The sequence below is a fragment of the Hordeum vulgare genome, chromosome 2H (genome assembly GCF_904849725.1).
Source record: "Hordeum vulgare subsp. vulgare chromosome 2H, MorexV3_pseudomolecules_assembly, whole genome shotgun sequence".
Classification (NCBI taxonomy): domain Eukaryota; kingdom Viridiplantae; phylum Streptophyta; class Magnoliopsida; order Poales; family Poaceae; genus Hordeum; species Hordeum vulgare.
This window is the reverse complement of record NC_058519.1, coordinates 60,693,169-60,711,025: the sequence shown is the minus strand read 5'-3', so window position 1 is coordinate 60,711,025 and position 17,857 is coordinate 60,693,169. Positions and strand designations below refer to the sequence as shown.

The following is a 17,857-nucleotide window of genomic DNA, read 5'->3' as shown; positions in this document are numbered from 1 at the left end:
TCTCTCCTTCGACGCAGCCCTGCTCCCCTCCTTGCTCCTCCTCCCACGGTGCTTGGCGAAGCCGTGCCGGAAGACCTCGTCTCTCCATCGACACCACGCCGTCGTGCTACCGGAGATCTTCCCCAACCTCTCCCTCCTCCTTGCTGGATCAAGGTGCGGGAGACGTCATCGGGCTGCACGTGTGTTGAACGCGGAGGTGCCGTGGTTAGGCACTAGATCGGAATCACACCGCGATCTGAATCACCGCGAGTACGACTCCATCAACCGCGTTCTAGTAACGCTTCCGCTTAGCGATCTTCAAAGGTATGAAGATGCACTCACCCTTGTCTCGTTGCTGGTCTCTTCATAGGAAGATCTGAATATGGTGTAGGAAAATTTTGAATTTATGCTACATTACCCAACAAAATCAGCCACATGCTCCCTCTTCCTCTAGATCATAGTTCTTCTTCTAGTCTAGTTCGGCGGTGCTTAGGAGAAATCCTGCTCGATTAGTTCACCATCACCACCACCACGCCTCCGCGCTGGAGAACTCATCTACCTCTCCGCCCCTCTTGCTGGATCAAGAAGGCGGTGATCGTCATCAAGCTGTATGTGTGCTGAACGCGGAGGTGTCGTCCGTTCGGCACTAGATCGGGATGGATCGTGATGGGATCGCGGGACGGATCGTGATGAGATCGCGTCACGGGCTGCGATTTCTCTCGCGGAGATGTTCCACTACATCAACTGTGTTATATATGCTTTAGCGATCTACAAGGGTATGTAGATTCACTCTCCTTCTCGTAGATGATCATCACCATGGATAGGTATTGCGTGTGCGTAGGAATTTTTTTTGTTTTCCATGTAATGTTCCCCAACAATAAGGAATATATAATTTCGCATGCAACCAAATGGAAGTAATCGATATTTCAAACTAACAAGAGCATGCACCAATCTCTTCTCTTCCTGTTGTGTCCAATTCAAACGTTGTGAAGACCTTAAAGGCTCTGCTTGATAAACTAAGAAAACCATCAGGTGGATGGGTATACATTGCCCTGAAACAAATAACAAAAAAGTAAGGCAACAATTTCTTAACAGCAAAGTAACGAAGATAGCATCACATTACTTTCCAACTGACTCAGTTTGATTCAGTAAAAGAAAGGAACTACTTGACAATTTTGAATTGTAGTTTTGTATCACTAGATAACTACCCCCTTCGTTCCTAAATATAAGTTTTTCTAGAGTTTCACTAATGGACTACATACAAATGTATATAGACATATTTTAGAGTAGATTCACTCATTTTGCTCTGTATGTAGACCCCTAGTGAAATCTCTTAAAAGACTTATATTTAGGAACAGAGGGAGTATTTGATAATTCTAAATTGTATTTTGTATCACTAGTACTTTGATACACGCTGACTTGTGTAGAGCAAAATCAGCTAGTACATTCCAGCAACACTCAAATTAGTTTTTCATCGTGTGCAAAAGAAACGACGAACTGTACTTGCTATAACAGAATAATATGGCAAGAAACTCAGAATCGATGGACTTATATTTCAGTTTCTTATGAAATTAGATGGCCATGATTTCTGAAAAATTGGTATTGAATCAATAAATGACTGCAGTTTATATCAAACTAGGAATTCATGGAATTGTGAAAAGTGACTGAAGAGAAATTTTTGATTGAAAAATTGATACATAATCAATGAATGGCTGCAGTTTATATCAACCATATCTCTTTCTCTTTCTGTAATGTGCTAAACCCATCGATTAGTGAAAGATTGATTTAGAATCCACCAAATTTTGCTATGGAAGCTTTCCCTTACGAATGACCAGGTGGTGACTGGTAGGAGCGGTTGTTGGCGGCGACGAATAGAGGTGGAGCCGGTGGTGCAGCGGCGAACAGAGGCAGAGCCGATGCTGCCGCGTCGAACTTCTCCGGACGATGGTCCATGCGGTCGGCTGAAACGAGGACGAGACAACGTTGTGGGCGACGACCAGGGGCAAGGTGGCGTTGCGGGTGCAGGGCGTGGGCGATGTGGCTGCACCGGGGCGACGGTGCTACGCTAGGGAGAAGAAGCGGTAGCAGGGGAAGTTGGGGAAGAAGAGGAAAAATGAGGCGATGGGTCTGTTCAGCCGCACATGATTGACCGGGTTACCAAACGAGGTTGGCTCCTCATTAATTGACATGTCACATCAGTTTTTTTGCTCCCGTGACAAGCTTAGCACCAATCCAGGTTGGAGCGTTGGGAGCGGCCTCATACACCGAATGAGGTTTATCCGAGTGAAGGCATATCCTATCAGTATGAGCTGGGTGATTGTATTCTCTCTCGCGGTGTCTAGACCCAGTATGAGCTGAGTGCTAGACTGAGTTACCTAGGCGAAAGATGGAGTAAATCGATCCTGTGCGGCTGAACAGACCCATCGCCTCCTTTTTCCTCTTCTTCCCAAACTTCCCCTGCCGCCGTTTCCTCATCGGGTTACCAAACGAGGCTGGCTCCTCATTAATTGACACGTCGCGTCAGTCTTTTGCTCCCATGGCAAGCTTAATTAGCACCAATCGAGGTTGGAGCGCTTGGAGCGGCCTCATACAATGAATGAGGTTTATCGAAGTGAAGGCATATCCTATCAGTATGAGCGGACGGTGTCCATGCTAGCTAACAAAACCCTATGTTGTAGATGTTATCTTGGTCTATCTCATTTCACATCCCAGCTGCCAACCATCATTGTTTCTCCATTCTCACATAACAAAAAAAAAATGTTTGCCCCAACAACAACATGCACGCCACTACTATCTGCAAGCACGGGCGAACAATTGACCACATAATAAAGTTACTAATAAATCCTTGTCTAACTTAGTACGTATCAATTACCGTTGATTGCCATGCATATGACCCCATCCAGTTTTTTTTTCTAGCTTCGTCCCTGCGGGGGAATCCACACGATACGGCGACCCTGCACACCCAAGAGGTACCAGTATGACGAGTCCTTCCCTTTTCCCGGACGGCACACGCATCCGATTCGGACTAGATTTGCTTTTCAATGCCGGGGCGCATGCAGTGCAACAACCCAGTTGTGAGAACCGAACTTTACCAACGGTTACCTCCGTCCATCCACCAGCAATAACTAACTGACGCCCCGACGCAGCCCGAAAAGCCCTCCGCGCACCACAGGGCCCACCACCGCCCTCGCCAGCCGGGACCACCGCCCCCGCCAGCCCAGTCGGCAAGCCCCACAAGCTAGCAACCCCTGGCCCTGCCGCCTGACCCGTCTGACCCGATTTATCACCACCCACCCAACCCCAACCAAGACGACCAGACCAACCAGGAGCCAAAACCAAACACCACCACCACCACCTCCCCCATCTCCTCCCTCCCCCAAATCCGCCACCGCCGGCCCCGACCCCGACCCCCGGGCCGCCGCAGCGGGAATCCGGCGCCGCCACGCCCCGATCCGCCCGATCCGCGCCGGATCCCCTCCCTCCCCCAACCGCGGGCGCCGAGCCCTACCCCACCCCACCCGCGGCAGATGGGCGTCGGCCGCACGAGCCGCGGCGGGCCCTCCTCCTCCGCGGCCGCCGCGGGCAGGCCCTACTTCCCGCCGATCTCCGCGCCGCCGGCCGCGCCCTCCCCCTCCCCGTCCCCGCCCGTCGAGACGGCCTCCACCTCCGTCACCAAGACCGTCAACGGCTCGCACCACTTCAAGATCGCCGGCTACTCGCTCGCCAAGGGGATCGGGGTCGGCAAGTACATCGCCTCCGAGTCCTTCACCGTCGGCGGCTTCGAGTGGGCCATCTACTTCTACCCCGACGGCAAGAGCGCCGAGGACGGCGCCGCATACGTCTCGCTCTTCATCGCGCTCGCCAGCGAGGGCACCGACGTGCGCGCGCTCTTCGAGCTCACCCTCGTCGACCAGAGCGGCAAGGGACAGGACAAGGTGCACACCCACTTTGGCCGCTCGCTCGAGGGCGGGCCCTACACCCTCAAGTACCGGGGCAGCATGTGGTCAGTCCCCCCTTGCCTTGCCTTGCCTTGCGCTACTAATAAAACATTTATGATCGGATTGCGTAGGTCATTCTTAGATGCATGTGCTTTTCATCTCTGTTTTAGAGAACCAGAGTCGTTTGTTTCACTTGGAACGGATAATATAGGCAGTATTCTCGAGTAGGAATTGCTATCTTCTTAGGTTTCGTGGTGGCAATTATGTTTGTGGCAATTTTGGATATCTATATGAAGATTGGAGCTGCTTTAGGTTTACTACTAGTCAGTTGCGTTTAGGATGTTCGTAATGCAAATACGTTAGAGTGAACCGTAGTATTGCGTGGTATTAGGAAGCGCTGCCGCGATAACTCCCCTGCTCACTGGGCACCGCGTGCGCGCCCCCCACCCCCGGCGGTGTTATTTCGCGACCCTGAGGATTTCTTAACGAGGGGTGTGTGAGAAAGAGACAAGATGGCAGAGGGGCTGCCTCCTCCCCACAGACAGATCTACATATAATAATAATGACGACGACGATCATCAGAATATATATCGGATTTGCTAATTCTCATCTAGATGAGACCTAACAAAGTCACATAAGGGCATCTCCAACGCGTGGTCGCTTAAAATCCTGCACATATCAACATGCACAGGCGTGAGACGCTAGGAACGAAGGAATAACTACCAACACGGCCGGGATTTAATCAATAGCGCCCGGGCCTAAGCGCCCCCATTGTACGTGCCCTAAAGAAAGACACTCTACTCCACACAGGCTACACCGCATCCTTCAAAGCTGGGTTTGCTAATTCTCCTCTAGATGAGAATTAACCAAGTCACATCTAACTCCTACACCATATAATCAACCAAGCAAAAAATAAATAAATCCCACGAATCTCGGTGTAAAATCAAATTGTATAGAAGTTAGATGTGACTTTGTTAGGTCTCATCTAGATGAGAGCTGGCCACCTCCAATATATATACGTGCCTGGCTTGGTTCGTTCTGTAGAAGTCCCAGGGATTCAGTTTATATAGCTTAGTTTTCTGGAGTTGGCTACTTAGCTGCTCTGCATGTCTGTTCATGCTTTATAATAAGAATTGGTCTACTGTTTCATATTATGTCTTAACTGGGTGTCAATTCATTGGGGCTGAATGCTATTGTTTTTGGTTTGGGAATGTAAAGTTAAGTGGTTCTGATGTTTATTTCCAAAAGTCTGCTGCTCTGCACTAGAAAATTTACCTTGCTAGTGTTTAGGCCAGTAATTTAGTCCATGGTGGTATGTTGTTCTGTTGTAGGCATGGTTGGTCTACATTTTGTCGTTGTTACTGGCTGGGTTATATCTCGGATAAGACATGGGCAAATTAAGCTTGACGTGCCTACCACCCTTCCACCGGTAGTGTTGCAGCACAAAAGTTGATTGAAGCAATCCTGTTCAAATTTCCTTTGAGTTCCATATATGTTGATTCACATAAGTATTTGTTGAGGTTGAGAATTGCCTTTTTGTCATCCGGGGTTGAATAGGACTACTATTTATATGGCGCTGGGACATTAATAATTGTTTCTGTATTTTTTTGTGGTCAGAGTATTGTATGCTATGTTGCCCTAATATGCGTGGCACATTTACGGCCCTATGATATTCTCCAGAAGCAAATATGCTTTGATATGATAATGTATGCTTAAGAGTTACAATGGATGTAACGGAAATTATGTACCAACTCATTCTTATTGGGAAAGCATATATTTGAGTTGCTCCCAGCCCTGCCGACTTTTTTTTTTTTTTTTTTTTTTTTTTTTTGGGAAAACGCAAAGACTCTGCGTTTCTTTTCATTGAAAAGGGGGGTAGTTTAACAGTACACGCCTCCGAGGAGGAGGCTCACAGGGTTGCAAAAATAGAACACAAAAAACTAGTGAACGTCCCAGGTCAGCGGCATGATCACCCCAAGGCCAGTAGCCCCAGCCCGAACCCAAAGGGATGCCTCCTCTCTGATTCTTGTCGCGAGCAGGGTGGTGGATGTCTGCTCGCCGTCGAACACACAGGAGTTGCGGTGCTTCCAGAGCATCCATGCCGTCAGGTGAGTTGTCGTGGCGAGGCCCTTGCGCATGGGTTTTGGCGTCTCCAGCTTGGCATGCATCCACCAATCGTTCAGTGTGACCTCTTGGTCTGGCGGTCGGCAGGTCAGCCGAAGCCAGGAGAGCGTCTCATGCCATACCTGTTACGAGAAGGGGCAGGTGACTAGCAGGTGGCGCATCGTTTCAGGCTCTTGGTCGCACAAGACGCACCGCGGATGGTGCTGAAGGCCGCGGCGGCGCAATCGGTCCGCGGTCCAGCACCTGTCCAGACTGACGCCAGCCCTGCCGACTAGTTGCTGACTAAATAACCACCTAGGATCAGATTGCACTTCCTTGTTGGATGAGATTGTAGTTCCTTTGCAAATCTTAGATAGTTGTGTGTCTAGTATAAGTTAGTAGTGTGACCATCTAGGTGTGGTTGTAGTTCCTTGTTGGATGGCATTATAGTCTCTTTGTAATGAATATTTTATTCTGTTTGGTTCCACTTCCTATCTTCTATTTGGCATTCTGGCGTGTAGTTGTGTTTCTGGATGTTACGTAAATTGCTAGAATACAGTGTAGAGCAAGCGGTTCATGTAAAAACATGTATGTGTTGATTTATCCTTGTTCTCACTTTGCTTGTTTGACCACGTGTATCTGTCCATCCATTTTGAATAGCTTCTTGGTTTAGCTGTTTGATATCACTGTATGCATTGAACGCTGATTTTGCTTGCCGTGCAGTAACTAATGCAACTTTACAAGTAACTTATTTCTGTGCATCTTGCAGGGGTTACAAACGTTTCTTCAAACGCTCTGGCCTGGAAACATCAGATTATCTTAAAGATGATTGCCTTCTGGTAAACTGCACCGTTGGTGTTGTTCAGTCGCATACTGAAGGCCCAAAGATATACAGGATACCAGTGCCACAATCTGACATGTCTCAGCATATTGGGCATTTGTTGACCAGTGGGAAGAGAACCGACATAATATTTGAAGTTGATGAAGAGATGTTTCCTGCTCACAAGGTGATTCTTGCAGCCCGATCACCAGTTTTTAGGGCACAACTCTTTGGTCCCATGAAGGATAAAAACATGAAGTGCATAAAGATTGAAGACATGGAGGCTCCAGTATTCAAGGTTTTACATGGCTTCCTCTTCTCATTTTATTTTATTTTCATGCTGCTTGTTCCCGCCTAATTAATTACTACCATGTCATCTTTTTCTGCCATAAAGTCTTGAAGCTTTCTCCTTGCAACCTTTTTTTGTCACATCATTGAATTGGAAGCAAGTAAATTACTTCTTTAATAGCAACCTGGTTGAAAGTTAAAAAAGGCGCACCTAAGCGAACACCTAAGTGCGCCTAAGCTCTAGGCGATAGCAAAACGCCTAGCGCATAACTGTGCTTAATCTGCGCATAAGCATGTGCTTTGGTCAGGAAAGTGCAAGGCGGTGGCAAAATGCACAATTAACGCCTAGCGCTTTTTTGAACTATTACTTGAAACATAACTTCAGTGCCTTGGTGTGCACCTGTCATGATTTCCTTTTTTGGATTTCAAGCAAGTTAAATGATTTTTCTTTGTTCAGTGATCTATTTATAGTACCCGGTGATCATTTTAGGGCAAGCAGTTTGATGCAATATGCTGCCAGGAACTATATTAGTTTTAACATACCAGCTGTATTGTAAGCTGTAATCAGTGTAGTTCTAGTTCATCAAATTTTAATTTGGTTTCATGCCTGGGAGGTCTACCATGGAAGCCATCTTCTTGGTACGACAGCTGATGGAGAGATACAGGGAGCAAAAGAAGGACCTTCATATGGTGTTTCATTGATTTGGAGAAGGCCTATGATAAGATACCTCGGAATGTCATGTGGTGGGCCTTGGAGAAACACAAAGTCCCAATAAAGTACATTACCCTCATCAAGGATATGTATGATAATGTTGTGACAAGTGTTCGAACAAGTGATGGCGACACCGATGACTTCCCGATTAGAATAGGGCTACACCAAGGGTCAGCTTTGAGCCCTTATCTTTTTGATTCGGTGATGGATGAGGTCACAAGGGATATACAAGGAGATATCCCATGGTGTATGCTCTTTGCGGATGATGTGGTGCTAGTCGATGATAGCCGAACGGGGGTTAATAGAAAGTTAGAGTTATGGAGGCGGACTCTAGAATCGAAAGGTTTTAGGCTTAGTAGAACTAAAACTGAATACATGAGGTGCAGTTTTAGTGCCACTAGGCACGAGGATGGAGAGGTTAGCCTTGGTGGGCAGGTGGTACCGGAGAGAGACACGTTTCGATATTTGGGGTCCATGTTGCAGAAGGATGGCGATATCGATGAAGACGTGGGCCACCGAATCAAGGCTGGGTGGATGAAGTGGCGCCAAGCTTCTGGCGTACTCTGTGACAAGAGAGTGCCACAAAAGCTAAAAAGCAGGTTTTATAGGACAGCTATCCGACCTGCGATGTTGTATGGCGCGGAGTGTTGGCCAACCAAGAGACGACATATCCAACAGTTAGGTGTAGCAGAGATGCGCATGTTGAGATGGATATGTGGCCACACAAGGAAGGATCGGGTACGAAATGACGATATACGAGAGAGACTTGGGGTAGCACCGATTGAAGAGAAGCTGGTCCAGCATCGTCTCAGATGGTTTGGACATATTCAACGGTGCTTAGCGGACGGATAAAGCGTGCTGAGAATGTTAAGAGGGGTCGTGGTAGACCAAACTTGACATGGGAGGAGTCCGTTAAGAGAGACCTGAAGGTTTGGAATATCGACAAAGACTTAGCCATGGACAGGGGTGCGTGGAAGTTAGCTATCCACGTTCCAGAGCCATGACTTGTCTTCGAGATCTTATGGGTTTCAACTCTAGCCTACCCCAACTTGTTTGGGACTGAAAGGCATGGTTGTTGTTGTCTTCTTTCTATCTTCTTACTATAAACATTTGCATTCTCTTAGCTCTGCAGAAATATGGTTCATTCATTTCCATTGGCTTTCGAAACCTTCTATTTTTTCACTTGAGCTGACATGGTGTGCATCATGTTCTACTTTGCAGGCCTTGCTCCATTTTATGTACTGGGATGAATTGCCCAATATAGAAGAGCTTACTGGTCTAAATACGACTTGGGTTTCCACTTTGATGGCTCAGCATTTGCTTGCAGCTGCTGACCGGTATGCATTGGAGAGACTAAAGCTGCTTTCTGAACTCAAGCTATGTGAAGACGTTGCGATAAACACAGTTGCAAATACTTTGGCGCTGGCTGAACAGCACCATTGCCACCAGCTAAAAACTGTTTGCTTGAAATTTGTGGCCTCGCCGGAGAATTTGAAAGGTAAGAATTTAAGCCTGAGAATATTGCTATAGAATTTGGCGATTTCCTGTATGTATTTACTTGTGGCTATCGGGGTTGTGTTTGGTTCCCATCCAATGCTGACCCTACCAAATATTTGGCTCGCCCACTAGATTTTGATGTCGTTTGGATTGGCACCAAAATTTTGCCAACGGATTGGCGTCCTGTGGGCGTGGGATTCGCTCGCCGAAAATTGGCATGACTCTTACCCGCTTCTAGTATGTGGGTGTCGTCTTGTTCTGTAATGATAGTATTTTAAGTGTTCAGTATGCCGGATTAATCGGCAGAGGTAAACTGCTAACCTATATGTGTAAACTACGAACGGTTATTTGGATCGATTAATTGTGTTGACCGTGTAACCAAATCGTGTTTACACAGCCCAATAGGAGTACTGCAAACTGTTTGTTCTTACACAGAACTATTTGGGGAAGGCGGCCATGACTCTGTGAGTTTCCTTCTTCTAAGGCATATCTTGTACGTAGTTCAGATGCTACGTTGATGAGTGATGGCCATATCACGGCTTAGCTGAAAAACAGACTTAACTGGAGATCAATATTCTTTGCAAGGTGACGTATGTGTTGTACATCTGTACTCTTGCATGCTTGTTTGTTTCTTTTGTCTGGAGATCAATGAATAAGTCTATCGAAAAACATACTACTATAATGATGAACTCAACATTGCAACCGATAGAATCAAACAAAAAACTAATCAATCCAAATTGCCAAATGTTTGGCAATTCAGTTGGTCGCAAACTAAGTGAGTGTTTGCCAAAATATTGGTAGGTGCTCCCTCCGTCCCCCCATAATATAAGATGTTCTTGCAGTTCAAATTGAACTGCAAACTGAACTGCAAACTAACAGAGGTAGTATAATGGTAGCAATCCAAGCAATACTAACTCACTAAATTATTGGTCATGCCCTCACTTTGGTCATGCCAATTTTTTGGCAGGGCTAGTTGGGGCATAAACCATAGAATTTGTTATAATATATGGTGAACTGACCTTTTCTTCTTTTATACTGAGACATTCTTACAATACTACTCCCTCCGTCCCAAAATAAGTGTCTCAACTTCTATACTAAAGTTAGTACGAAGTTAAGACACTTATTTTGGGACGGAGGGAGTACCAAATACCGCAGTTGCCTATGATGCATTGAGGTCCTATTCTTATGAGATCCTATGATATATGAACACTGAAAATTTTACGTTCCCGATGTGAAGCATCCCTGAGAACTGAAATGTGGGAGAATATAAATGAATGGGAAACATCCATCAGTGTACTTAGGATCATAAGCTGCAACAAGAATTTGTTTAGGCTTTTGACATGAGTAGCGGCCTATAGATAGCTTTGCTCTTTGGTTAATTTGGTGGTATACCACAAGGCTATGGCTTAATGGTTTTGCATGTGAACATGAGTTTCATTAATGCAAAACAGGTGGTTCTAATATACCTTATTTTTCAAGAGGCTGTCAGGCTATGGACTCTGCCACTGCTTTCTTTGCTGCTTATTGGTCAATGGTTTGCTGCGTGAACCTTTTGATGTAGTGTCTGGCCTATTAGTTGGTTTGTTGTGTGAACCTTTTGATGTAGTGTCTGGCCTATTAGTTGTACCCTTGACCTTGCAGTATGTATTCACTACCAAGCCACAAGCATCTTCAATATATGAAAGCCACAAGTATTTTTCTTTTTCTATGCTTACTAATACCCTTGTTTTGGTAGGCATAGGATGTGACCTGAAATCCTAATCTGACAACATTTTTTAACCTGTCCTTTCTTGTGCAGCTGTCATGCAAACCGAAGGATTCGATTATTTGCAGCAAAGCTGCCCTTCACTCCTGACCGAGCTTCTGGAGTATGTTGCGAAGGTAGGAGACCACGCTGTGCCCCCCTGCTTATATTCAAACGAAGTCCTGGATGGTGGCGATGCAAATGGAAGACGTGTGAAACCAAGGCTTTAACTGGTCCCTGGGTCAAGCCTAGAAGGAGTTTCATGCCGTTTCGCTGTAAAGTGTCCGTATAACGGCATGCATGCGGCATGCTGTAATGTGTATCGGTGTTTGTCTTGTGATTCTGATCTTCATCCTCATCCTTAGCCGTGATGCTAGGCCGTGGTGCTAGTCTGGAGCGCGTTGGTGCTGATATATATTCAACTGACTGGCTTACAATTGAATTGCTGCGAAGCTCTGTTACTTTGCAGCCTGTGGTCATAATTGCGCACAGGTGGCGCGGCGAAGGTCGACTGACCGGTACAAGGCTTGATCAAGCAGAAATAAAAGCGCAGGATGTGTTCACAGTTGGTTTGTGCTAGGTCAGCCTTGTTGATTCCTAGTCGTCTGCATGATGTGTATTGTATTGAATTGAAATGATGTAATCAATGATATCTATTTGAATTGAATGTGTATGTTAAACCTTCTTATGATGGCATTCGTGCATGTTAAGTTTGCTTTGATGATGCTCGTATGCATTATGTGGCTCTTCAAGACTGAAACTCGTATGCTAAGAGGGTGCTTGGACCCAGGGACTAAAACTAGTGTCTTTAAAGGCTAAAGTTCCAAGCACCCTGACTAAAGAGAGGCTAAAACTAGTCTTGAGGCTAAAATCTTTTAGTCAGGGGTATCCTTACTAAAATGTGCATTGGTCTCCTCAGGAGTTCTGGATTGGAGGGTTTGTAGGATAATGAATGCTCATTAACTTGATTTTAATCTCTTTAGTATTTGGATCCAAGCATGGGTGAGGCTAGCAACTTTTAGTCATGAGACTAAAACGTATCCAAGCACCCTCTAAGTTTGCTTTGATGATGCTGCCTGTCACTCTTTCAATCTCTTGTGATGGAAAAGAGAACAATTCAGTCAGACCTGGCCAAATGGGCCGGTATGGCACGGCCCATGGTAATCGGGACTGGCACGTTTATTAGTTGGGTCGTGTCGTGTCGGCCCGTGGGCCGCGCCTCTAGGTCCAGACATGACCCGCTTATTAAACGGGCTGTCATGTTGGTCCGATTAGCACGCTGGACCGCATTTTTTAGTCTTATGGGCTTATTTTTCGGCCTATTGGACCATTTTTTGTATATATATATTAATTTTTTTTCTAAATATATATATATAACAATAAACGGGCCGTGTCGTGCCGGCCCGCGTGCCCAGCCTCCAAGCACAGTCCGAGGCGTGCTTCGTGTCTGGCCTGAGCACGATTAGCCCGTGTCGGGCTGGGTCCGTGTCGTGCCACGCACGCGGGCTGCCGGGCCGGCCCATTTACCCCTTCCCGTTTGGTCAGATCTGAATTCAGTAATTTGGTGCGAGTTCTCATTCTTTTTCAACCCCTTCATTCGTGCTAGCTCATGGCATGTTATTCATTTCTCTCTTCATCGCTGTAGTTCATCTTATTGAATTGTGGTCAATCTATCTTTGCTTTCTCCATTCAGCTCTGCTTATATGGTTGTACTTTCCCTTCTATCAATCTTCTTGCCATTGTAACCTCTTATATACTTTTGCTATGGACAGTGCTCTGCGTCGGCGCGTCGTTCAAAACTTTCGACCGGCCGCGCGCGGGCCGTCCGATCCGTCAGCTGCACGCAGGCCACACCGTTAGATTTGGACACTGGTTGCAACCAAACGTATATGCAGCTTTTTTAGTGGACAAGTATAGCAAATTTGAACATTGATTATAGCAAATTTAAACGATTACCATAAAGAAAAATATTGCATGACGCGTTGTTTCCGCCGGCGCGTCGAAGGGAAACGTTTCCCTTTTGCTATGGACTGATTATGGAATTGGGCGCTTTCTTTGTTAAGAAAAAAAAGAGGCAGCAGGGAGAGTACGCCGAACCCGAAGCCCGAACCGTCGTCCCGGAAGCCAGTCGACCCCACGGACCCAACGATCGATCCCAAACCCATCAAACCTTTGCGTGCTCCCCGCTCCACTTCCTCCGTCCCCTCTCCTCACTGTGTACGCACTGCGGCCACAGCGCGCTCCGGATCGGCGGATCTCGTCGGGCGGCGGCCGCCACGATGATGAGCAGCGCCTCCCCTCCGGCGCCGTCGCTCCCCTCCGGGGTACGTGCCTCCTCCCCCTCTCCCCAGATCTGGTGCGGCGAACGCCCCTCGCTGTCGGACGCCTCTAGATCCTTCGCCCGGGCTCCTCTCGTGCCCACCGTGTGGCACGGGGCGCGTCCTGGAGCCCATCGACGTCCCCGCCGCGCTGGTTCTCGGTTCCCCGGGAGGCCGGCCGTCGCAGGGATGCTGGTCTTGGAATTCCGGGGGGGCGATGTGTTTGTCGAGCCTATGACGCGCGTCACCTGTAATTGGGGTCGCGGATCTCGGTAAATGGTTCTGTAGTTGGATAGTTGAATCCGTTCACTAGCTCTCTGCTCACACCAATGCCAGAGGAATACCTGCAGCGTGCTCTTTCTAAGCTACGCTTGGTCTTACCATGTACTGGGGCTTGCTCGTGCCCATAGTTTAACAGATTTGCGTGCCTCAGATGTTGTTGCCTAGTAGCTGAATTGCGCGTGGAAACACTCGTTGTTGTACATCTCGAGCTGTCTCGGTCACTGACACATGCTGCGTTTACCAAAATGCAGGGTGGAAGCTTCTTCAGAGGGTACACGAAGCTCTGCAAGGGCCTCGCCGTCATACTGCTTCTCGTGCACCTCTTGGTCCAGCTGTTCCCGTCAGCCATCAACTATCTCGCACTTATCCCAGCAAGGTTGAATCCATTGTTTGCCGAGAAATTTTAGTCACAGACCTGAGTAATGGTCAAATTAGTCGTTACATGTCAAGAGGGGGAACCTGACCTAATTTCATAATTAACCACTTTACTATCAGTACCATCAGTTTTGAGTTACTTAACTGTCGGTTAGCCTCATTAGTTTTGAGTTTTTAGACTGCAAGGATTTTTATAACATCTAGTATGCCTTCTGAGGAGAAATATTTCTTCTCTATATTCATATGTAGATGTGCTAGTACCATATCCGGCTAGCACTGAATCGTACACAGAACTAATACAGCTAGTCAGCATGCCCATCTAGAGTGCTAGTTTCCGATACAGTTTTGCTGAGGTGGTGATAGTTTGTGAGTGCAGTGCCATGCATTCTAGTCAGTGATGAAGTGTTCGTCACTATTACATCTGGTGCACGTAAAATTAAAGCCACCTATCTTGCTTGTTTTGAAATGAAGTTACCAGTAGTTTTTCCTTAAGAAGCCAATGAATGTTAAATATGCCTTGCAGATGTTACCCTGTATAAATTGAACTTGTTGGATGTTTTGCATACTTCCCGTAAAAAATCAATGCTTCTATTTTCTTTTGAATTGTTTGATTAATTTATTTATTCTACAGGACAATCCCTTTCGCCTGGAACCTGATAACTGCTGGCTATGTCGAGCAAACAATTCCAGGGGTAAGCTCTTCCTCTCACCTTTGTCAAGGGCAGAGAGTTCTGATTTGTCCTTTTGTATGACTTGCGATCATCTTAGCATTCAGTATGTTTCTTATAATTAATTTTAGGAAGAGTACTGAAACTAAATCTCCCTGAAACTAAAAGAAGGAAGGACTATGTCAACTAAAGTAACTATGTGTGAAGTAAAGATTTATGTACTGCCGTGTGAGAGATTGCCTTTTCTAAAGTATGTAGACATGGTGGTGAAGCTTTTAGATGGTTACCAATGAAAAATAACGGGCTTGATGAGTTATGGATAGGGAGTGAAATAGAGTATGGTTGCTTTGTCTGTCTGTTTATAGATTGGTAGTTTTTTCTCATGAATTGAATCATGTTTTAGTAAGGTGGACACCGTAATATTTATAATTCAATCTTCGTTTATGCCGAGCGATAGTCGCAAAATCATTAGAGTCGAAAACTCGAAATATTTGTGAGAAGTGATAACATCTATGCAGTATATGGCATGGTTGCATAGTAAGCTAGCTACAGTACTTGACTGAAATACTGATGCGCTTTAACTTTAGGATTATGTTAAGTTTGTTAGGGAGTGACAGCGAGTGATGTTCTCTTTTATCGTTGTTTGCTCCTGACTAGGTGATCAGCTGTTTCGTATTTGGTGCTTATATGTTAAATAAATTATACTATAATATCCGTAGATTCGCCTTCCTTGGTCTCCAGTTGCCAAGTGCACTATTTTAATATAAGACTTAAACTACCACCACTACCACAACAAAGCCTTTAGTCCCAAACAAGTTGGGGTAGGCTAGAGCTGAAACCCATAAGATCTCGAAACCAACTCATGGTTCTGGAGCGTGGATAGCTAACTTCCACACACCCCTGCCCATGGCTAGTTCTTTGGTGACATTCCAGTCCTTCAGATCTCTTTTTACGGACTCCTCGCATGTCAAGTTTGGTCTACTCCGACCTCTCTTGACATTATCAACACACTTTACCCGTCCGCTGTGCACTATTTTAATATAAGATTTAAAACCATTCATATTTAATTGAGCCCCCTCAACTCACAAGGATAATGTGCTTCCAGGTGATTATCAGCATAATTGGTCTTCTTTTATTCGGGAAATTATTAGAGCCTTTATGGGGCACAAAGGAGTTATCAAAGTTCGTTTTTGTTGTCAACTTCTCAACTTCAATGTGTGTCTTCATAACTGCTATTGCTGTGTACTATGTAACACAACAAGAGAGCTACCTGTGAGTATTCTATTTCCATAGAAGTGCACGAGCGTGTCTGGTTTGATGTTGGTAAACTAACGAGTTTTCTTTATGTTTGATTTCTCAGCTACACTCCTCTTTCTGGTTTTTATGGCGTTCTCTCAGGATTGCTGGTGGGCATCAAGCAACTTATGCCAGATCAGGAGCTTAATCTTTTCGTGCTGAAGATTAAGGGAAAGGTTTGTAACTGTCACTGTTAATAGAATGACTCTGTTTGGCGTTATCATCTGACCTGACATGTTCATTTTTGTCCCTACTCAGTGGATCCCATCACTTATTGCACTGATCTCCGTTGTTGTAAGCTTCTTCATGAAGGACTTGGTATCTTACCTCCCAGTTATATTGTTTGGCATTTACATGAGTTGGATTTACCTGCGTTACTTCCAAAAGAGGCTAGAGACGGGCCTGAAAGGTGATCCAAGCGAGGAGTTCTCTTTCTCAAGTTTCTTCCCTGCATTTCTGAGGTATCACAGCTTCCCCTTTATATAGTACTAAGATCTTAGTTTACGGACGGACTTCCTGACTAATTTATGAAAGCATAGCAAAATTCTGGATTCCATAGCCTTATTTGGACTAATTATTAAAATATGCAGACCAGTTTTGGATCCGATAGCCTCAATATTCCATAGGCTTCTTTGTGGGAGATCTGATAGGGCAGACAGGGGTCAGACACTGGAAACCTCATCATTGCCTGGTTCAGATTCTACTGAGGCAAACAGGAGGAGGTTAGTTTTTGTGACTTACCTCAAGTAAAACATATTGTCCCATCCTTGCTCACACAAACTAGTGGATGCACTTTTTGAGCTTGTGGAATCTATGTGGTTATGTCATTCTGTTTGACCTAATTGCCGTGTTCTTAGTTTTGAGTCTTTCGGTTCAGTAACTAATAACTCTATTTGGCGCTTCTGGTCGTTGCAAGAAATGTAAATGTGCTAGTATACCCGACTCACTTGGCCGTGTTGATCTCACTGCAGGGAAAGGGGTCAAAGGGCACTGGAGCAAAGATTGGCTGAGAAGCTGGCCGCCGTCAAGAGTACAGAGAGCACATCTCTCGACGCATCTGACAAAGTTTGAGCCTTCTACAAAACGACCTGCGAATGTTGTGAATTCCCGGTGCTGCGTTACCCAAGTGACGTTGTCTGGAGGGCAGGGAGCATCGTCGGTTTGACCGCGAGCTCTTTCTATCCCCTAGTTTATATCTATCTGTAAGTGCTTCTAGAGGGAGGTGGTGATGCGAGAATGTGTGATTTTACTGATTTAGGGAACCATGCCGAACTGTGCAATGATAGCATCATGTTTGTTAGCACAATTTAGACGCATGATGACTGCTGAGAGTCTTTCGCTTTGCATTTTTGGGGCCCAGGGGCGTTCTATGATCAATGAACGAGTTAGCGCATCTGTTCGTTTGTCGATCCATTTGGTTCTATCTGCTGGAATTATGATTGCTGCGAGTACGTACGTGATGATGGATGGCGGTCTGAGAAGGTGTTGTGGTGCCTTAAATTGCTAGTGATTGGTAAATGACATGATGCTGTGTGTGGTAAAATAATAAAGTTTATTTTCCATAGCAAGAAAGAGAAAAGCTTATTTGTGTATGGGAACAACCAGTCCATCTAGTCGGACTCAGATCCTCGTGCCCAACACATACGTAAGTAAGAATTCTTTGAATATCTTTATTATTTCATTGAAGAATTCTTCAAGCTGCCCTGGTCAATTGCACACACTTCAGAGTTGTAATTTATGTGTACACGGTAGTAGTGTAGCGTGTTGTAACATTGCGTGTGCGACTGCGCCTGCTAGGAAATAAAATGGGTGATTTCCAAACTGCTTATTACGGCTA

At 45.7% G+C, this 17,857-nt stretch overlaps 2 protein-coding genes and 1 long non-coding RNA gene across 3 annotated transcripts; all 3 read left to right on the top strand.

Annotated features, from left to right (window-relative positions):
* The first annotated feature begins 3,323 nt into the window (after positions 1 to 3,323).
* On the top strand, positions 3,324 to 11,769 carry LOC123424977 (BTB/POZ and MATH domain-containing protein 1-like). The gene is made up of 4 exons (XM_045108656.1): positions 3,324 to 3,982; positions 6,790 to 7,138; positions 9,062 to 9,338; positions 11,136 to 11,769. Exons 1-4 carry the CDS (start codon positions 3,507 to 3,509, stop codon positions 11,309 to 11,311), a joined length of 1,278 nt encoding a protein of 425 aa, XP_044964591.1. The 5' UTR covers positions 3,324 to 3,506; the 3' UTR covers positions 11,312 to 11,769.
* On the top strand, positions 9,345 to 9,894 carry LOC123424978. The gene is made up of 2 exons (XR_006621766.1): positions 9,345 to 9,645; positions 9,735 to 9,894. It is a non-coding gene; the product is annotated as an uncharacterized LOC123424978 (long non-coding RNA).
* Positions 11,770 to 13,213: 1,444 nt separating the features above from the next.
* LOC123424976 (rhomboid-like protein 19) lies at positions 13,214 to 17,413 on the top strand. The gene is made up of 8 exons (XM_045108655.1): positions 13,214 to 13,405; positions 13,933 to 14,057; positions 14,688 to 14,748; positions 15,830 to 15,996; positions 16,085 to 16,196; positions 16,279 to 16,481; positions 16,611 to 16,742; positions 16,992 to 17,413. The coding sequence occupies exons 1-8, from the start codon at positions 13,361 to 13,363 to the stop codon at positions 17,089 to 17,091; spliced, it is 945 nt and encodes a 314-aa protein (XP_044964590.1). The 5' UTR covers positions 13,214 to 13,360; the 3' UTR covers positions 17,092 to 17,413.
* Positions 17,414 to 17,857: the final 444 nt, after the last annotated feature.